At 44.8% G+C, this 23,061-nt stretch overlaps 1 protein-coding gene across 1 annotated transcript in view; it reads left to right on the plus strand.

Moving 5' to 3' along the window:
* LOC125464703 (ras-like protein family member 10B) overlaps nt 1-23,061 on the plus strand; it is a 183,454-nt gene that overhangs the window by 77,332 nt on the left and 83,061 nt on the right. The window contains exon 3 of the mRNA XM_048557429.1: nt 4,150-4,274. Coding sequence (XP_048413386.1) covers nt 4,150-4,274 — 125 coding nt within the window. The remainder of the gene's footprint in view (nt 1-4,149; nt 4,275-23,061) is intronic.

Raw genomic sequence — 23,061 nt, forward strand, 5'->3', positions numbered from 1 at the left:
GTGTAAGGATATATGGTGAGGAGTACACGAAGCTTCACCAAACCATGATATCACTTTGGTTGGGAGGATATTAGATATAGATTCACGGGAATAAGACCTAACTTCGTGGCCTCCTTTTGGTCTCAGTAATACATCTACGTCTATCACATTCACTATCATGCAACAGACAATGTCTTGCTTAAGATAAGAACCTCTTCTCATTAGATAACTCAGTTGTTCGCTTCTGCCACACTCCATTAAGCAGACAACAGTGGATTGTTACCAGGAAAGATGGCAGTGGCAGCAAATCTGCCAGACGAAGCTCTCCCCCATGCAGAGCTGTGTTGAGGAACCACCTCACAACTTCTTGTAGTGTTTGTCCATTCTCAGCTGAGATCTGTGCAGCGGAACCGAGAGTGAGCTCACTTCCAGGAGAGCTGGTTCTTATGTTATCACAGGCAATTCGATCCTTCTTTTCCTGAAATTTCAGGAGGTTTGGATAATAACCATGGATACTCCAGCCACTGAACTGTGGAAAGAGGTGAACAGTCTAATGAGCTGCACCAAGGATTTCATTCACAGAGCTGATGAGCAGTGAGAATCTCAACACCATCTTATTGCCTGCAACTAAAACTTCACCCACTGCATCCAGGTCACTAGACCATTCCTCCTGAGCCTCCATCTGAGCTGCCTTTGTACTGATCCCCTACCTAACACTGCAGACTTCAGCACAGCAACACCACAAAGCCTACAGATGCGCCCCTCTCTCCCACATCCATGAACTGATGATGCAGGATTGTTCAGCAGTGCTGAATTTATCTTGAAGATTGGGTGTGGTTGTAAAAGGCATTTTGCCAAGGGCTATTGTGACATGCAGGCATATTACAGATACAAACCACCACAGGCTGGTGTGAGTCTTCATGTGGCACAAACAAGAGCAGGTCAGAGGCTGGAATTACTCCTGACTCCCCAAAGCCTGTCTAACATCCCCAAGGCAGGAATGTGACGGAATACTCCCCACTTGCCTGGATGGGTGCATCTCCAACAACACTCAAGAAGCTCGACACCATCCAGGACAAAGCAGCCCGGTTGATTGACACCACATCCACAAGCGTCCACTCCCTCCACCACTGACGCTCAGTAGCAGCAGTGTGTACTATCTACAAGATGCACTGCAGAAATTCACCAAAGATCCATAGACAGCACCTTCCAAGCACACAACCACTTCGCTGTCACTGGGTAAAAGTCCTGGAACTCCCTCCCTCATGGCGTTGTTAATCTATCTACAGCACATGGACTGCAGCAGTTCAAGAAGGCAGCTCATCACCACCTTTTCAATTGCAACTCAGGACAGGCAATAAATGATGGCCAAGCTAGTAACACCCACATCGCACAAGAGCGTTAAAAAGAAGACACATCATTAACACTATCTTGTAACGCAATCCACCCGTGACCCAATGGGAAATCAAAATTTTACATTCCACCTCAACTGGTCACCTCAGTTCACACTCTCATGGGCTCTATAAACCCTTTTCCCCAACAACATGTGCTGATCCCCCTTCTGATCTAATCCCGGTTACTGCAGATGTGAAATCAAGCGCAATGCTCTGTCTTCATCGCTTGTGTCTCTGTGTTCTCTGATCGGTTTGACTTGTTGGGTACCTGAAAGGAAGACAGACCCTGGTGGTAGTGTTCTTGTGAGGCAGGGAGTAGACAGGATGGGAGAATGGGATGTTTGCAAAGGAAGCGGTGCACACTTGCCCCATCCACAGCTTGCAAATCAGAAGAGAGGGGTGGATGAGGGCAGGTGTAATGTCAAGTATGAAGGTATGGACATAGAGGCATAAAGTCACAGAGTCATATAGCATGAAAACAGACCCCTTGGTGCACCCGTCCATTCTGACCAGGTTTCCCAAACTGAGCTAGTCCCATTTGCCTGTGTTTGGGCCATATCCCTTTATACCTTTCCTATCCGTGCATCTGTCTAAAAGTCTTTTAAATGTTGTAATACTGCATGTACCGCTTCATCTGTGTGAAAAAAGTTGCCTGTCATGTCCCTTTTAAATCTTTTTCCTCTCACTTTAAACCTATGCCCTCTGGTTTTGGATTCCCCAACTCTGGGGAGAAAAGACTTTTGCTCTTTACCCAATCCATGCCCCTCATGATTTTATAAACCTCTCTAAGATCACCCCTCGGTCTCCGATGCTCCAAGGAGAATAGCCCAGACTACTCAGCCTCTCCCTATAGCTCAAACCCTCCCATCTTGGTAACATCCTTCCTATAGCAGGGCAACAATAACTGTATGCAGGACTCCAAATGTGGCCTTACCAATGTCTTGTACAGCCATAACATGACATCCCAACTCCTTTAGTCTATCCTCTGACGAAAGAAGGAATATGTTCCAAACATTGCCTTCACCACCCTGTCTACCTCTGATGCCACTTTCAAGGAACTATGTATCTGCACCCCTGGATTGCTCCAGGCCCTCCTGTGGCCAACAACTTCCAATAACTGCGCCCTTTGTGGGGGTTTAGGAAATGTTGGTATATGTGTACTTGACTTTCCCCTATGGTCAGCTCCTGCTGTCTTCTTGTGTGCAACTACAGGGAGAGCACAAGAATATAGAGTTGAGGGAGATGATCAACCATGATCCAGAATGGAGCTCAAGCTGAAAGGGCTCAATATGACCTGCAAGAGAATGATATGGGAGTTCAGGAAGTGCTGTTTGTGTAGAGTGGTTGTTCTGGTTTCATTGGGAGTGAGTGGCGGGTGACAGTGCAGAATGGGTGAGGTTGAAGGGAATGTTAAATCTGAGGCCAGGCTGAAAAAGAAATTGAAATTCAATCTTTACATTCTGGAATTGAAACCAAGTGTCAGACGGCAGCTATCATTGATTATTGTAAAGATCCATCTGGCCTCCCCATGTCTTTTCAGCAGAAAATCTGCCATTCATGCTTGGCATGTGACTCCAAGGCCAGAGCTAAGTGGTTGGCGCTGAAATAGCCCCAGCAGCCATTCCATTCAGGTACGATTAGGGATCGGCAACAAATGCCCACATCCTAATATGGCAGTGAATAAGGCAGGACAGTAAATGAGAAAAAAGGTCAGTAAAATGAACAGACACCATAAAGTTGGCACGGCCATGATTATTTGCACATTGAATGGCAATCTAGGTTACACATTATTGTACACTGTTTTTGCATTGTTTCTGTGTACGGTGCATTAATGCATTGCCTTGTCATACACAAACTAAAAGAAATATGAAAAACATACAATTTCCATAAAGACAGACTTTGTTCTTTTTGTACCACTCTGTACGTGGATTATTTAAAGGTAGGTTTTCTAAATTTGAAATGCTTTACATCAACCAAGCAAAAGCAAAAGGCAGGGGACTCCAAGCTGAAATTGTCAGTCTTCCTGCAATATTTAATGCCCCATTCCCATCAGAATCTTACGATTCCATACTTACAGTCATGGCGGGAGAATATAGGAAGATAAGGAATAGGAGCAGGAGTAGGCCATCCTAATAAGATTGTGGCTGATCTTTTCATGGCCTCCGCTCCACTTACCTGCCCGCTCATCATAACCCTTAATTTTTTTACTGTTTAAAAATTAATCTTTGCCTTAAAAACATTGAACAAGATGACCTCAAGTGCTTCAGAGGGCAAGGAATTCCAGAGATTCACAACTCTTTGGGTTGAAGAAATTCCTCCTCAGTCCTAAATCTGCTCCCCTTTAGTTTGAGGCTTCGGCCCCTGGTTTCACCCACCAGTGGCAACAAGATCCCTGCTTCTATCTTATTTGTTCCCTTCATAACTTTATACATTTCTGTAAGACCCCTCCCCCCCACCCCCACCAATTCTTCTAAATTTCAGTGAGTGGTAGTCCCAGCCTACTTAGCCTCTCCCTGTAAACCAAGCCTCTCAATCCCAAATTAACCGAGTGAACATCCTCCGCACCCCTTTCAGAGCCAGTACATCCTTTCTCAACGGGAAATCAGACTCAACTGATCCCTTTCGGAGTGCTCGGCAGGTAATAATCACTTTTTACTTGACCGATCATTTCTTCGATGCAAGCCGCTATCATAGAAATGTTTCATTTTTAAGGCTTCGAACTGGAGGGCTAATTGAGAACATGTTGGATTAATCCCGATTTGCATATCATTTCCAGGAATGGGCGGACACGTGTTGCCGGGGATTACGGAGTGCTCATGCCTACGTACTGGTTTACGACATCTGCTGCTTCGACAGCTTCGAATACATCAAAACAATCCGGCAACAAATATTAGACACAAGGTAAGAGGAGTTTAACGTGGGTCGGGTATGAATTGGAGCTCTAACCCACTGCACGCTTGTCTCTGTAACACGCGTGTATATCTCTGACACTGGCTGAGAACACTTTCACCTGCAGCTTTGTGAGTTTTGAGTGGCGCTTTTCAAAAACCCAGTCAGCAAATTCAGCCTGATTCTCTATGTAGCACTGCGGGGATGCTGGTCTGGTGACAGTGCTGGTTTTTGAGTGAGACATTCATCCTAAGGAGCTGGATGCAAGCAGTTGAATGCATTATTTCAAAGACCAGGGGAGCCTTGCTAGTCGTTATTCATATCCCAGCTAATATTCCCCAAACCGATCATTGCCTTCCTTTTGTTTGGGAGAGCTTGCTGTGCACTGATTGGCAACTGTGTTTCCATCAAAACCTCACTCCCCAAGTGCTTCATTGGTGGGAAAGGGCTTTGGGGGAAAGCACCTGCGCATAGAATTCCTACAGTGAGGCCATTTGGCCCATCAAGTTCACACCAACCGTCCAAAGAGCATCCCACCCAGATCCTCCTGCTACGCTATCCCAGCATTTCCCATGGCTAACTTGAACCAAACCTACACATCCCTGGACACTACAGGACAATTTTGCGTGACCAATCCCCCCTAACCTGCACATCTTTGGATTGTGGGATGAAACCAGAGCAAACCCGCACAGCCACAGGGAGAATGTGCAAACTCCACACAGTCACCCAAGGCTGGGATTGCACCCGGATCCCTGGCGCTGTGAGGCAGCAGTGCTATCCACTGAGCCACCGTGTCGCTCCTGATGCTGTGTATGTCTTTATTTTGTAATTTCCTATATAACACATTGTGCGTGCACATATCCCTGTAAAACTGGGAGGAGCAGGGTGTGCTCAGATAAAGTATCTGTCAAATCTATTCCTTGAAGCCTTCCCCATCATGTGTATCCTAGTTCTGATGACTCACTCACAGGCAGGCAAGCAGAATCAATCTAATCCTGCAAGACTAAACTTGATTCTGGCTTGTTTAGAGTGTGGCAAATTCCGACCTTCACTTCAGAACCTTCAATACTGTCAACGTTCAGCTCTAAGCTATAATGACAGGTCCGGGGTGAATCTGATTTTAATGAAGGCGAACATCAAATTATAGCTTTCAGCCACAGTTTTAAAGAGGCAACAGTCATCCAGTTTCTCACTCCAAGAGTTCACTTATAACAGAATATTAAGAGAAGCTGCTAAAGAGGAGGAGACGGCCTCTGATTATTGTGATTCAATTAAAACAGAACTTTCACTGGAGCTATACTTGCGCTTCTCTGCAGCTGATGCAGGACCCCAAAGGTTATATTCATTGTTCATGTGTTGCAAGTGGCAATCAGTGAGAACAGAGACAATCTACAACATATTGATCACAGGAATACAATCTAATAAATTGAGTGTCAGCTGCAACTCATTTTGACGAAATAATTTTCTTTTAGGGATTAATTGATTTGATTCTATCTTTTATAGAGAAGCAAAATTGCTTGGCTTTGCCAACAATTGGAATGGGAAGATATATAGCATCTTTCGCAATCGCAGAGCATCCCAAATGTTTTACACCAGTCAAGTACTTTCGGACTGCAATCACATTGTGACGTGTACTTTGTGCGCTGTAAGGTTTCATAGCAACAGTGTTATGGAAAGCCATCTGTTTTAGTGATGCAGTGAAGGTGCCGGTGTTAGACTGGGGTGGACAAGGTCAGAAGTCACACGTCACCAGGTTACAGTCCAACAGATTTCTTTAAAATCACAAGCTTTCGGAGTGCTGCTCCGACATCAGGTCAAGTCACTTCACCTGATGAAGGGTCAGTGTTCTAAAAGCTTGTGATTTGAAATAAGCCTGTAGGACTATAACCTGGTCTCATGTGACTTCTGGTTCTGTTTTAGTTCGGATATGCACATTGCCCAGGTCACTCAGAGAATTATCGAGAATTTCTTTGAATATTGCCACAGAATCTGTGATGTCCATAGAAGGCAGTTAGTTTTGTTGCAATACTATAGATTCCACCTCAGAAATCTGAAAGCCCCATGTTATCTCTGGGCAGTCAGGATGGACAATAAATGCTGGCCGAGCCAGCGATGCCCTCATCCCTTGAATGATTAAAACAATTCTGCTAAAAGTGGATTCCCAATTAAAGAGTGATTTTAAGATGAACTTCCAGGTATGTTTGTGTGCCTACCTGTTGGAGAATTGGATTACAGAATTTACCTGGCACTGGATTCTTCCTCTTGACAATATGTGCAACATAGCAATTTTTGACAATGAAAGCCAAAATGCATTGCTCCTGCTAATTTTCTCACTATAGAAAATCATCTTGCAGTGGACTGATATCATGTTGCGGTTTCCCTGATGGATAAGATTATGAGGAGTTTTTTTACTCAGAAGGTGGTGAATCTTAGGAATTCTCTGATCCAGAGGGCTGTGGAAGCTCAGTTATTGAGTTCTTTTAAGACGGAGGTCAACAGACTGCTACATATTCGAAACATCAAGGGATATGGGGTAACGTGGGCAAATTGTGTTGAAGTGGGAAAAGCAGCCATGATCTCATGGAATAGCAAAGTGGAATCTGAAGGGCTGAATGGCCTACTCCTTATGTTATCTGGGGTGGCACGGTGGCTCAGTGGTTAGCACTGCTGCCTCACAGCGCCAGGGACCTGGGTTTGATTCCACCCTCAGCAACTGTCTGTGTAGAGTTTGCACGTTCTCCCTGTGTCTGCGTGGGTTTCGTCCCGCAGTCTAAAGATACGCAGATTTGGGGGATTGGCCATGCTAAGCTGCTAATCGTGTCAAGGGAAGTGCAAACTAGGTGGGTTAGCCATAAACTATGGGGATAGGGTAGGGAGGTGGGTCTGGGTGGGACACTGTTTGTAGTGCTGGTGCGGGCTCAATGGGCCAAATGACCTGTTTCCACATTGTACGGATTCCACGATTCTCGCCACAACAATTGCTATACCTGTTCCACTATTTGACCTTTTCATCATATTTTGTCCAACCTTCATCACTTTCGGCTTTCTTACATTAATTCTCATTCCATGAGTTTTTACCACTTCATTCACCCTATTTGTTAGTATTTGTAGACCTTCTGCTGATCTGGCCCTTCTGCTCCGGTCCCCTATAAATTGCACTCCCTGCACTAATTGATCTCCTACTTTGACACTTTACCATGCTTCTATCGGTTACCATGAATAAAAAGTGATGGTGATGGTGGATAACCTTCTCATACCATGCACCCAAATGCTCCAGGCTCGGCTTCAGCAAATGCTAGCCTGACCCATGTCCAGACTGCAGTCATCCTCTCAACTTTCCAATCAACTCTGAGCACTTCCAGCACTTCCAAAAGCTTTGGCAGATTACCGGCTCAGAAGCTTTTTGCAACCCATGAAGTAGGTGTACAGTTTGCTCGGCCCAAATTAGGGCAAAGTTGATTAGCCCAAAGTTGCTGGATATTTCACTATTTGTTTCAAATGTATGGGAGCCTTTAGAGTGTATGATCCTCCATGGAATGGGGAGGAGTGGAGGCCATGGCACATTGTACTATTTCTCAGGAGCAATACACTGAGATATCAGATACCTATCATTTTGAGCTGCTGTCTTTCAGGAAAAACAAAGAAAATTCTATTCGGTCACCTCTCATAGAGATATACCTGGATACAACATTGATTTTCTTCAGGCAGATTCTAGTCATTTGGAAACAACAGAGAAGTCTCTCAGTGGTTCTCTAGGCTTGTTTGACATTAGTCTTAGGTCTGTTGGAAGGTTGAGACTTCAAGTCCACCTCAAAGTCTTGAGCTCAAATTTCAGTGCAAGGCTGAAGAATTATCGATCATTGGAGGTTGCTGTCTCATGGTAAGATGTTTAACCAAGGCCCCTATCTGACACCTCTTCCAGCTTTGAGCTCGGTATCAGATTCCATGGCACAATGGGGCACGGGAGCTCTTGCAGCACCCTGACTCATAACATCCGAAACAGATTATATCTGAGGAAGGGTTATGACCCGAAGCATCAGCTTTCCTCCTCCTCTGATGCTGCCTGGTCTGCTGTGTTCCTCCAGCTCCACACGGTGTTATATTTTATTCGGTCAATTGTCTCATTCTTACATTTGAGACCTTATGTGCAAACTGAATAGCACAGAACAGTAACAGTAGTGAAGCACTTTAAGATGGCTAGAGATAGTGAAAGGCATATGCAAGGCACTATATAAATGCAAGACTTCCTTCTAAAAACTCAGCAGTGATATGGCTTAAAGACTGCAGTGATTATGTTCAGGGACAGCAGAAGAAAGAATGGGGAAGAACATTCCCATGAAAGGATCCAACAAGAACTTGCTTAGCATCCCACCTAAGAAGACTTTATGTTACTAAGTGAGGCTGGCACATCACACAACAATTGAGGAATGGGAGGCAATTGATGCTGATAGTACATCAGGAAAGAAAACAACAATCAGACGGGGACACATAAGGTAATGTTACAGTGTGAGAAATTCTCCCGTGAATGAAAACCAAAAGCAATTGGGCAAAAGACACAGAACTAATTGTGACAAATGTGTTTCAATTAGCGGCCCTGGGAAGTGTTCAACTCTATGCCTTGCAACAGAATTGAGCTGAAGGTTAGTCTAAAAAAAAACACAGATTTTGCCCCTTAGAGTCATGCTGTAAATGGTGCAAATGTCATATCTGAAAAGACTAATGTGATCTGTCAAACCATGGGGTAGTGTGATTACATTATTCTGTTTGTGAATAACAATGCTGCAGATTAATATTGAAGAACCTATGCAAGACTGTGTGCTTTGCAATCTGCTTCAATTAAACCACAAAGTCAAAGAAACAGTAAAACAAGGGCAAATGAGAAAGCAGTTCTAAAATTAAAATAGATCTACATTAAAAATGACATAATTGGTAAAACAATTGTTCACCATCAAACTGTCTCCACCAAAAGATGGGAGCCCTAAGACGATCACTTTCTTCGATGGTGTAGATACCAGACTAGGCCAGGCTTTCTGAAGGCTTTCCAATCTGGTTTGTTATTTGAAAAATGCTTGACACAAGGTCGTAACATGTGGACCACAGAAATGGTCTGGGTTACCGAGAGCGAAATTTGTTTGCTGCTTTGGAAACCCTATTTCGCATCTCCCTCTTCTTCGTTTTGGGTTCGCTTTGCAATCACCACTTTCCTAATGCTGCTCATCAGTTTCAGATGAAGGTCGCACTGTTGAGAGGATTCTTCCATTACATTCAGGGCTGTCACACTGTCTTTTCTGACAACCAGTTGCTGTGTCCTCGACATCTTTCAACTGATCAGCTACACCCAGCAAAGAGACTTTCTTCATAGTCTATATTGCAGGCAGCTCGGCAACAGTGTCGTCCTCTCGAAGGATCTTCTCTTTAATTGGAAATAATGCTGCTTCGTAAGGTAGATGATTCTGGAGTGTAATAGCTGAATCAGACAGCTGGTGATTCAAGGTGAAATACAAGTTCAGAATTCCCCACGCCGTACAGTGAATTTGTTTAGAGTCTAGACAACACTGTATCTGTTTGATCCACAATTCAACGTATTCAACTGTTCAAAAAATACATGCCAGAAGTCATGTAAGTGGTTTTAATTGCATTATAAACGTCAAGCAGCTGGTGAGCTCCAGTTAAATGGCTAAGATTCTACAACTTTCCAAGTGCTAATCCACTTTTTGCAGCAATCCATACTACATAAAACCATAGAAATGATAATATTTACAGGAGCATCAGAAATAGGGAACGTTAGTAGATTTACAGGAGATGTTGGTGTAGTGGTAATGTCGCTGGACTGCTAATCGAGAAGCCCAGGTCAATGCAGATGGACATAGATAGCGAGTTTTGAGAAGATTTGTAGCTCAGGTTGAGTTTCTGGATGTGAGTTTGCTCAATGAGCTGGAAGGTTAGTTTTCAGACGTTTCGTCACCATTCTAGGTAACATCATCAGTGAGCCTCCGATGAAGCGATTTCTCAGCAACAAACCAAAAGAAACAGTCAAAACGGGCCCAGAAACCATAACCACTCTCCCCTACATCAAAGACATTTCCGAAATGACTGCCAGACTACTCGGACTGCTTGGCATCAGGGTAGCCCACAAACCCACCAACACACTAAAACAGCAGCTGATGAACTTAAAAGACCCTATACAGACAACAAGCAAAACAAACGTCATCTACAAAATACCTTGCAAGAACTGTGACAAACACTACATTGGACAAACTGGCAGAAAGCTAGCCACCAGGATACATGAACATCAACGAGCCACAAAACGACATGATCCACTAACTCTCGTATCCTTACATACAGATAAGGAAGGACACCACTTTGATTGGGACAACACATCCATCCTAGGACAAGCCAAACAGAGACAGGCACAAGAATTCCTAGAAGCATGGCATTCCAACCGGAACTCCATCAACAAACACATTGATTTGGAGCCAATCTACCATCCTCTGAGAAAAAGAACAGGAAATGACATCACCAATGCAGGAAATGACATCACCAACCCAAGGAAACCTAAACAGATTAATAGAAAGCAGGACATGACACCAGCGCTTCGTCAGAGGCTCACTGATGATGTTACCTAGAATGGTGACGAAATGTCTGAAAAGTAACCTTCCAGCTCAGCAAGCAAACTCACATCCATGGACTTAGATAAGTTGAGTGAGGATGTAAAACTCTGGCAAACAAAGTATAATGTAGACAAATGTGTAATGGTAATAGCAGAGAATTATTTAAATGGAGAATTACTGCAGAATTCCCAGATGCAGAGAGGCCTAGATGTTCTAGTTCATGAACCACAAAAAGTTATGTAGATACAGCAAGAAGGCTAATGACATACTATCCTTTATTACAAAGGGAATTAGAATCATCAAATCCCTACAATGTGGAAACAGGCCCTTCATCCCAACAAGTCCACACTGAACCTCAGAGCATCCCACCCAGACCCATCCCCCTATAACCCACCCAATCTACAACTCCCTGAACACTATGTACAATTTAGCGTGGCCAATCCACCCTAACCTGTACATCTTTGGACTGTGGGAGGAAACCAGAGCACCCGGAGGAAACCCACGCAGACACAGGGAGAATGTGCAAACTGCACACAGACAGTCAACGAGGCAGGAATCGAACCTGGGTCCCTGGTGCTGTGAGGCAGCTGTGCTAACCACTGAGCCACCGTGCCAACCCGCTGTAAATAAAATGTAAATAAAAATACAGATGTTGTGCCTCAGTTATACAGAGCATTGTGAGACCTGGCTTGGAAAATCTCAGTTAGGGAGAGAGAATGGAGAGACTTGGTTTGTGTTCCTTGGAGTAGAGGAAGCTGGGGGGATAGGGTATGGGGTCTGATTGAGGTAGACAAAGTTATGAGAGTGATACGTAGAATAGATTGTGAGAAACTGTTCCCCGTGGCAGATGTGACTAAGACCAGAGGGAATAAGTTTAAGGTGAGGAGTAAGTGGTTCTGGGGAGATCTGAGGAACGTATTTTTCCATCAGGGCATGGTTTAAATATGGAACGTACTGCCCGAGAGGTAGTGAAGGCAAATACCCTTGCAAAGTTTAGGAATTATCTGGATGAATAAAATGCCATGCTATAGTAGCCTATGGACTAAATGCAAGTAAAAGAGACTAGTGTAGTTTGGTGTTTATTCATCGGCGTAGACATGATGGGCCGAAGGGCCTGTTTCTATACCATGTGAGTCTATAACCACATCTTGAGGAATGTGTTCTCCCTCAAGGAGAGACATAAGTGTTGTGGAGGTGGTTTACTAGATTGGGAAGTAGGCCAGGCTTTTGTGGAGAAGAGAATCCCTGTAGAATGCTCTCAGGGAAGGGTTGGGAAGTTGTGTTCGTGGGCAGTATGTTGCTGCAGGGGGTGAAAAGAATAGAAAAAAGACCATTTGAATGTGCAGAGATAGTAGGAACTGCCGATGCTGGAGAATCTGAGATAATACAGTGTGAGGCTGGATGAACACAGCGGGTCAGGCAGCATCAGAGGAGCGGGAAAGCTTGACATTTCGGGTTGGGACCCTTCTTCAGAAAATCTACCTGCTGTGTTCATCCAGCTTCACACCATGTTATTTGAATGTGCAAACTGCTGGGGTGCAGAGTGAGGGCAGGGTATACCCCATAACAAAACTGATAGAGTCCCCCTGGGTAGGGGTTAGGTAGAGTTCTCCAAAACATCTCTCAGTCACCTCCGCTGTCAGCATTCACAGGACCCATTCCCTCCACGACACCTTGACCCACTCCTCTAGCACTCCTACATTCCCCCATTCCCTGAAGGAACCTTGCCATGCATTCACAGGAGTGACGCTGTTACCTCCTTCCTCACTAAGGCCTCAAACACACATTCCAAATGAAGCAACATTTTACTTACATTTCTTTTAGTCGAATCTGCTGTATTCTCTGCTCACAATGTGTTTTCCTTTACAGTGGTGAGGCCAAAAGTAGACAGTTGAGCACTTGAGGAACACTTCCACTCTTGCCCAAAATAATAACTCTGACCTTCCATTTTGCTTGCCATTTTCTTACTCTCATGCAAACATTTCCATCCTCAGCCTGCTGCAGTATTCCAGCAAAGCTCAGTGCCACCTGGAAGAACAACACCTCACTTTGCAATTACACAGCTTCTCAGGGCATAGCACTGAGCCCAGCAACCTCAGAGCATCAACACTGCCCTCTATTTTGATTAAACACCCTCCACCCAAAGCCTGTCCACCATCTACAAGCCACAAGTCAGGAGTGTGATGGAATGCTCCCCACTTGGGGTGCAGCCCCAACAACACTCAAGAAGCTTGACACCATCCAGGACAAAGCAGTCTGCTTGATTGGCATCACATCCAGAAGCATCCACTCCCTCCACCACTGAAGCTCAGTAGCACTAGTGTGTACCATCTACAAGATGCACTCTAGAAATTCACCAAAGATCCTCAGACAGCACCTTCCAAAACCACAATCAATCCCATCTAGAAGGACAAGGGCAGCAGACACAGGGGAACACCACCACCTTCAGGTTCCCCTCCAAGCCACACACCACCCTCACTTGGAAATATGCCGCCATTCCTTGACTGTTGCTGGGACAAAATCCTAGAATTCTCTCCCTAAGGACATTGTGGGTCAACCTATAGCAGGTCTACTGCAGCAGTTCAAGAAGGCAGCTCACCCTCACCTTCTCAAAGGGAGACTAGGGACGGGCAATAAATGCTAGGTCAAACAGTGACACCCACATCCCACAAATTAATAGAAGAAAGAACCCTCCGCTCCCCCTATATCTTGCTTGTATGGGTTTGCTCTCAGCAGATCTGACCCATTTTCTACTAGTTGCACCTATGATTAACACCAATTTCTCATCTCAATATCTCCTTTACTGCTCTCTTTGTCTTATGTGCTGGGCACCTACTTCATTTGTTCTGCATGCCCCTCCTCTCACTGCATCAACAGCATAACATCCATCATTGTCCAGCCCATCTACAGTCCCAAAAGACTTGAAGCATTAACTCAATTTCACAATTAACTGATTTCTGCAGCATTTTCTGTTGTTCAGATCTCCCGCATCAGCAGTATTTTGCTTTTATTTGAGTAGACAGATTCTTGTTCACTAAGGGTATCAAGAATCATCAGTGGTTGATGAGATTACGGAGTTTGGAACACTAACAGATCGCCCATGATTTTATTGCATGGTGGAACAGGGTCAGTGGGCTCGCTGCCCTGTTCTTACTCCTACTTCACACATTTGCAAATTCACATGACTCATCTTCAATCTGAGGTGTGCCTTCCCACACAATCCTACATTATCAAATACTTTTGGAAAATGTAAATACACTACATTGGCTAGATCACCCCTTATCCTCAAAAGATTCTAACAGATTGCTCAAATGCACCTTCCCATTCGTGAATCCTTGTCCATGCCACAGAATACATCAGGATTTTCTAAGTTAACATTTTCCGAAAGAGAAATCTGATATTTTCCTGAAGGCGATACCAGTCCTACAATTCACTGTTTGCTTTCTCCTACCTTCCATGAGCATGGGGATAATACTTGCTGTAGTCCAAATCACATGGATTGTTCTAGAATCTAGGAAATGATGAAATATCAAAGCCATTGAATCCATGATTTATCAAACTACCATTTTTAAAATCTTAAGATGTTGACTGACTGCACAAGGGGTGTTGTATTATAATCCTGTTAAATTCTACATTTTCATTTTATGCAATACTATTAATTTTAACTTCCCAATTTTCCCAAATCTCTGATCACCAAATAAATCCAGAACTTGTTTTGTGTCTTCTACCATGAAAACATGTAACATTTGTTTAACATCTCGACCACACCATTATTTCTACTGTCTCTGCCTCCTAATATCCCAGATTTACTCTTGCTAATCTCTTCCTTGTGATAGATCTAAAATCTTTACTTTGTGGGAGTAGCCCACTGAGTTCACACCAACCCTCTGCACTGCATCCCACCCAGACCCATCCTCCTTCCCTAAAATCCCTGCATTTCTCATGACTAACCCACCTAGCCTGCACATCCCTGGGCACTATGGGGCAATTCAACAAAGCCAATCCATCTAACCTGCACATATTTGGCCCATGGGGGAAGCCAAAGCACCTGGAGGACACCCACGCAGCCACAGAGAGAGAATGTGCAAACCCTACACAGACAGTTGCCCGAGGGTGGCATCAAACTCAGGCGCCTCACTCACACACACCCACACATACACACACACACACACACACACACACACACACACACACACACACACACACACATGCACGCACGCACGCACGCACGCACGCACACGCATACACACCTATGGAGTGAATTTGTATTTGTGACAAAGCACACAATTTGTAGACAGTCAGTCAATGTGGCAATTTATAAATTCCTACTTTAGAAATAAAACCAGTCTGACTCCAATCTAAAACACAAGCAGATTCTAAACGAGGCCTCACACCTAACTTGCATTGTCTGACCTAAAATGTCATCCCTTCTTTACACCGATAAAACCTTTAGTTCTCTCAGGGCAGTGACCTGAAAGAAATTCGGGGATTTACAAATACATATTATTCAATTCAAACTTTCTAACTGATTAAAGATTCAGCAGCCTCTTAGGTTCGTTTAATACATCTTCGTCAGTGGTGTGACCCTTTGATCTTTTCTACTTATAAATTCTGTGTTTTGTGTGGTTCTTTCTCACTTCACTTGATGAAGGAGCAGAGCTTTGAAAGCTTGTGTTTTCAAGTAAACCTGTTGGACCATAACCAGGTGTCATGAGACTTCTGGCCTTGTCATGTGCGAGGTGTGATTTATATATACACTAACATAATTGTTTTAGTGTTTGGATTTGTAAACGGGGAAATGTGTGCTTTGACCTGTGTGTCTGAGGGGCTAATTGATTCACTTGGCCGTATTTCTGGAGCTATGTATTTTGTGAGAGTGTTATGAGTGGAAGAGTAAGCATTGAACAACATTAGCCTACTTTCAGTTAGAAGGGTCAGGAATTGATTTGTTTTCGCTGAGGAGAACGCCATAACTTCATGCCCCAGTGAGAGGGCAGCATCTCCATGTCAAGTGGGGACTGGCTGTCCATTCCTTTCACTCCAGCCATGTCAACATCTCGTGGGGTAATTGAGACTGGAACAGTGAGAGTAATGATCTACCTACATGACTGAAGACAATGTTTATTGACTCAATGCCCATGCCACCTAAGAGGCCTTTTCTTCATTTGCCTTCTGCTATACCAATGTGCCACCCTAACATCTGCTGCTGTGGCAGAGACAACCTACCCGCTGGTATACCTGCTGACATCCTCTGTGGGCTTGGGGCTTAGAGGGCCCCATCCTGAAGACAGGGTCCTGCAGCAGTGTGCCCTCCTTGGCCTGAGCTTCTGCAGGAGATAGGGTCATTGGCAGAAGGGTTTGAGTTTGAGTTTGATTTATTGTCATCACATATACCGAGCTACAGTGAAAAGTGTTGCTTTGCTTGGTCTAGAGGCAGACTGTGCCATACTAGGTGCATTAGGGTAGCAGAACAGAGTGCAGAAGCCGTAGAGAAGGTGCAGAGAAAGATCAGAATTAACATTTGAGAGGTCCATTCAAAAGTCTGATAACAGAGGGGAAGAAGCTGTTCTTGAACCTGTTGGCATGTGAGTTCCAACTTTTATATCTTCTTCCCGATGATAGCAGATAGGAGGGAGTATAGCCGAGGCAGCAGGAAGCGTCAATGGAATCAATGAGTGGAAGGCAGGTTATGAACCGGGCACTGTTCATGACTCTCTGTAGTTTCTGGCGGTCTTGGGAAGAGCAGTTGCCATGGCAAGCTGTGATGATTCCAGATAGAATACTTTCCACAGTGCGTCCTCAAAAATTGTTAAGGGCCTTTGTGGACATGCTGAATTTCCGCAACTTCCTGAGGAAGTAGAGACATTGTTGGTGATTTCTTGAGCATTGCATCGATGTGGATAGACCAGGACAGATTGTCAGTGACCATTACTCCCAGGATCTTGGCACTCTCAAACCACCTGTACCTAAGCATCATTGATACAGACAGGGCATCCCCTCCGATTTCTGAACTCAATGAGCAGCTCCTTTGTTTTTCTGACATTGATGGAGAGATTGTTGCCTTTGCACTATATCATTAAGCTCCCAATCTCTTCCCTGTATTTTGTCTCGTCATTGCTTGAGATCTGGCCGTCAACAAACTTGTAAATGGAGTTGAGTTGGAATTTGGCAACACAGCCATGAGTGAATGAAGAGTACAGACGGGAGCTGAGTACACAGCCTCGCAGGGCACAAGTGTTGAGGATTATGGTGGAGGATCTAACGTTGCCTATTCTTACTGATTGCATTCTGCAGGTCAGGAAGTCAAGGACCCAGTTGCAGAGAGGGAAGCTGAGACCTAGGTCTCGGGCTTTAGAGATGAGTTTTCCCGTGATACTGCTCAGTTTTACTTTGTAGCCTGGTATTCCATGTAAGCCTTGCCACGACTGATGTGCCTCTGTTTGGATAGCTGGAGCTAGCTTCACAGAGTCATACAACACAGAAACAGACCCTTCGGTCCAATCAGCTCAAGCTGACCATGTTCCCGACCTAAACTAGTCCCAGCTGCCTGTGTTGGCCCCTATCCCTCCAAACCTTTCCGATTCATGAACTTATCGAAATGTCTTTTAAATGTTGTAATTGTACCTGCATCCACTATTTCATTCCACACATAAACCATGTACTAAAGTGTGTGAAACCCTGCCCCTGGCACCTCCTCGGAGGTGGTGGTGGTGCATGGGGCTTTGTGACCCTTTGTGCTTCTCCTTCTTCTGGCAGCCCCTGGTCACTGCAGTCGAGGAGAATGAGTGAGCTGCTGGTTAATTGGTGCAAGATGGCAGAAGACAATCCCTGACGAAGAACAATGTGGAACTGAGCACAACTCCGACCTTCTTAGGTCACGTCCGTCTCCCCATTGGCAGAAGAATGGCCTTGCAGCTTCGCTGCCTGTCCATCAGAAGAGGTGAAGATGAGAATATCAGGCAGGTTAGGACCTTCTCCCTGCCCTTGCAAGCCATCTTATCCTGCTGGGAGAGAAAGGGAAAGTTCGAGTATGATGGCAACGTGTGCATATTCCTTTCCAGACTCATTTTCTGGTTTGCTATTGGTAATTTGCTAATTTTTAATTGGTTAAAATCAACACCAGATCCCTGGTTGTGACATGACACTTATTTTGGAATGTGAAATGAAGACAGCTGTTTCAGGGCAAAAGGATCTCTGTGTTTATTAAATATGAAAGGTAGGTATGATACAAGAAATAAAGGCAAATGCAACAAACAGTGACACAATCAACTATAAGGAGGACAGTAATTAAATACACTGTTAAATTGGACACCAGTGAAACGCTATTAGAAGCTAAATAGCAGTTTTAATCACAAACATAAATCAGGCTTCTTACCCTTGGAGTTCCCCGCACTGTGAACACCTACCTTCCCCTCCCTGCTAGCTAGGTTGGAAACTTGGTGATTCGGGAGTTTAAGCTCACCACTGGGGTAAAAAAATGCAATTTTGAAGCACAGCTGACTGCTCCCACTTGCCATACCCAGCGCTTCAGTGAAGACTTTGGACTGTATCGGCCTTCAGTCGGGGTTGAGTCCGCGTATGCAGTGGGACGAGTATTGGATTTTCACCTCATGTTGTGTCTGAGGCCTTGTGGTGTTGGTCAGGTTTTTGGAGGTTGTCGGTCCTTGGGTCTGCTGGTCACGGCTGGCTGCTGTTGGTTCCCCTGGGACAGAACGGGCCTGCCTCAATAGTTTTCGGAATTGTTGCCGGGCCCCACCACCTCCCTGAAATAGCTCTCGGAAGTAGCCACAGGAATTAGTTGCTAGAATTCTTCTAGGGATCACTAAGTGGAATGCCTCCTGAGGGAATAGCTGCCAGGGGAATAGCTCTCAGGGAGGTAGCTGTGGGATACCTCCGTCAGGCGAGATTGGAGCCTGTAATTATACTAATTGTGGGCCACTTGTCTTTGTGCCAAATCTATGCTTGCCATTGTGTTGCTGGTGATCTTTTTGAAGCCCGTTAAGAGTATGTGTAAATGGATTTCGATTGAAGTTGGATGCCTGATATCTCTGTAAATGAATATTTATTGAAGTTGAATCTCTGCCACCCGTATGGGGTCCATACTGTCTGTGTTTCTGTAGCTCAAGGTGTAAGAGATATTTTCAGTCTAGACTGTTTGATGTGGTTGATTGTACTCATGGAGCGGAGGTGTGAATTGGAATTCCAGGCTGAACAATAGTTCCAAACAGCCATCGCTTGTGTCCGTGTATTTTTCCCAGCTGCCCCTTTCTTTTGAAAAGTTTTTGAGAAGTGCAAGGTTTGGATCCAATATTTTAGATTTTTGCCCAATCCTACACATGGTGTCAGGAAGTGAAAATGGGATGGGGTCATTGGGAATTATTGGAAGATTGGCAGCACTAAGTGGGGCTCTACGTCATGTATGTGAGGCTGAGTCTGGCGGACTGTGTCTCGATGTGCCGTGCCTGTGAGTGAGTCTGCAGTGAGAAGTCTATGCAATTTACCCAGTTGGAGTGCAGCAAATTGCTCACCCTCTTCCTAAGTGGCATACAGCTTCTGTTATACGCACCACGGGCACTGGCCTGCAATGCAGCCTCACTCCAAGCCTCATGGTGATCAATGGGTAGGCTTCCAGCTGCCATTCCTGAGGAAGAGGGCCTCCTTTCTTCCCAGGACAGCTTGGAGCAGATCCTGTAGTTAGTGAAACATGGGCCCAAGCTTTCGTCCACTCTGCAGCATCTCCGGGGGGAGGGGTGACCTGAATGTTGTGCTTGGTTCGTGATGAGTGAATGGGTGGGTGAGTGGCCTCTCTAAATACAAGGAACAAAATTAACTGCAAAACGATCAGTTGTGTGAGATGTCCTGATCCCAGTCCCAATGGGAGTGAGGACATCTCGCATGCCCGATGGTGTATTTTAACGCCAGTGGGCCCAGAGCAGAGAAGGCCACTGGTAGGGAACCAATGGAGCCGTCAGACCATATGGAAGCCCTAAAGAAAGACTAATGTCTATCTTTCTAGCTTTGTTTCTTATTTTCCTAACTTATCCTATGTGTATCAGTAATGTAGTGTAGCGCTTTTTCTGTATTTTCCTTATTTTTGTACCTTGGATTTGTATCTAAGTACTTTGCACCTAAGACGGTGCCATGTGATTTGGCAACATTGTACACTTTTGCTCTCCAGTTCTTTTGTAACTTGAGTACACGTGACAATAAACCTAATTCTAATTCAAGTTCTAAAAATGGAAGGTCCCAGTCACAGCGATAGCATTCAGTGGATCCTATTTTTTCGGCAATATGGTCTTTTCAGGGAGTTTCAAGGTCGGTCTGAGGTTATGGTTCACAGTGATTATTCTTTGGCTATTTCCTGTTCCTCACCCCAAGAATTATGCATCAGAGCTCTTTAACATCCCTTGTGCAATTATAGAACATAGAACATAGAACATAGAACAGTACAGCACAGAACAGGCCCTTCAGCCCACAATGTTGTGCCGACCATTGATCCTCATGTATGCACCCTCAAATTTCTGTGACCATATACATGTCCAGCAGTCTCTTAAATGACCCCAATGACCTTGCTTCCACAACTGCTGCTGGCAACGCATTCCATGCTCTCACAACTCTCTGCGTAAAGAACCTGCCTCTGACATCCCCGCTATACTTTCCACCAACCAGCTTAAAACTATGACCCCTCGTGCTAGCCATTTCTGCCCTGGGAAATAGTCTCTGGCTATCAACTCTATCTCTGCCTCTCATTATCTTGTATACCTCAATTAGGTCCCCTCTCCTCCTCCTTTTCTCCAATGAAAAGAGACCGAGCTCAGCCAACCTCTCTTCATAAGATAAGCCCTCCAGTCCAGGCAGCATCCTGGTGTAAACCTCCTCTGAACCCTCTCCAAAGCATCCACATCTTTCCTATAATAGGGCACCCAGAACTGGACGCAGTATTCCAAGTGCGGTCTAACCAAAGTTTTATAGAGCTGCAACAAGATCTCACGACTCTTAAACTCAATCCCCCTGTTAATGAAAGCCAAAACACCATATGCTTTCTTAACAACCCTGTCCACTTGGGTGGCCATTTTAAGGGATCTATGTATCTGCACACCAAGATCCCTCTGTTCCTCCACACTGCCAAGAATCCTATCCTTAATCCTGTACTCAGCTTTCAAATTTCACCTTCCAAAATGCATCACCTCGTATTTATCCAGGTTGAACTCCATCTGCCACCTCTCAGCCCATCTCTGCATCCTGTCAATGTCCCGCTGCAGCCTACAACAGCCCTCTACACTGTCAACGACACCTCCGACCTTTGTGTCGTCTGCAAACTTGCTGACCCATCCTTCAATCCCCTCATCCAAGTCATTAATAAAAATTACAAACAGTAGAGGCCCAAGGACAGAGCCCTGTGGAACCCCACTCACCACTGACTTCCAGGCAGAATATTTTCCTTCTACTACCACTCGCTGTCTTCTGTTGGCCAGCCAATTATGCAGTACGGGAGGTGAAATTCCCTCTGTCCCTCCAGAATACAAACTGCGTTTAAAGCCCAGCTGCAGTTTTTAGATGCTTCAGGCTAGGAACAACCTTGCACTTTATCCTCTTTGGAAAGGGAAATGTCCTGGAATGGGAAGGTGGCACCTCATTTTCAGATTGGAAGTTGGACATCCAGGTGGATGGAGTGGTCGAGAGGAGAGCCAATCTTTACCCAGCAGATCACCAGCTACAGCCTAGTTAATACACACAGCTGGTCCTGACACAGCTCAGCCCAGCTCAGACAACATTCATAGCAGGGCAGGAATGGTTCAGTGATAATCTGTGCTCCACAAAGGTAAGAGTCATCATTTTCTCCCTGTTACCGCTGACTCCCTCTAGCTCTGCCACTGCAAACAAACCTCACTAATGCTAATGAATGACCAACATCACTGTTACATGCTGCACCTCCAATGAATGGCTCTTATCCACCTCATCTTTCACAGCTACCAACTCTGCTATCTGCTAACCAGTAGCCCTTTGGCTAAGCTATACAATCCACAGTGGCTAGCAGGCCTCCAATAAGTGCGGAAGGAGTGAGTGCTCACAAGTGAAGTTAAGAGCTATGCGTAGATTGATGAGATGTCTGTGTATGCACAACCTGACAGCATAAAGGCATCCCTGAACTCTAGAGTGAAGTGCTGAAGAGCTGAAGTTGATTCTGAAATGCTCTAAGACCAACCCATGATAATGTGGTGAGGTTTACGGTTTGCTGATGCTGAACTGTGTTGATGAAATGTGGATGATCGCACTGTCCATGGAGTGTTCAAGACCATGTTGAGGAAGGGAAAGACAGTGAGCTGTTCTGAGTGGAAAATGCAAACAGCAGGAAGGGTTAGTAGTTTAATCAGATGGTTGAATGTGAGCCAGTGAGGCAGTAGTGAGAGTGGGAGACCATGAAGTTAAAATGAAGGGTTGAGGAAGCAATTAGAGAGCTGCAACATCCAGGGAACCACTCCAACTCTCAGGACAGGACTAGTTTCTCTGGAGAGGAAGCAAGAATTGCAAATTGTATAATCTCTTCCTGCAAGGGAGGTGATGTCCTAAAGTGGTATTATTACTGGACTGTTAATCTCACAATCCAGTTAACATTCTGCAGGACTCAGGTTTGAACCTTGCATGGCAGATGGTGGAATTTGAATTCAATAAAAATCTGAAATTAAGATTCTAATCATGACCATGAAACCATTGTTAATTGTCAAAAAAAACCCACCTGGTTCAGTAACGCCTTTTAGGGAAGGAAACTGCCATCCTTACTTGGTCTGGTCTACATGTGACTCCAGACCCACAGCAATGGGGCTGACTCTTATAGGCAATAAATGGCCAATGAGGCTCTCATCCTGTAACTAAGTACAAATAAAAAGGGGAGACCAGCTAATAATTAAACACAAATTCAATGAAATAAGGTAATCACTGCTTTATAGCAGAACTTGCCATTGAAACCTTAAGAGGAAATATCACCATTGAGATTGTGATAATTTTAAGCTCATCATGTTTTCCTCACACTTCATAGAATCCCTACAGCATGGAAACAGGCCCTTTGGCCCAACAAGTCCGCACTGACTCTCAGAGCATCCTGTCCAGAACCATCCCCCTGTAACCCACCTAATCCATACATCCCTGGAAACTTAGGGTGGCCAATCCAGCTACATCTTTAGACTGTG

This window comes from Stegostoma tigrinum, chromosome 27, assembly GCF_030684315.1.
Source record: "Stegostoma tigrinum isolate sSteTig4 chromosome 27, sSteTig4.hap1, whole genome shotgun sequence".
Lineage (NCBI taxonomy): Eukaryota > Metazoa > Chordata > Chondrichthyes > Orectolobiformes > Stegostomatidae > Stegostoma > Stegostoma tigrinum.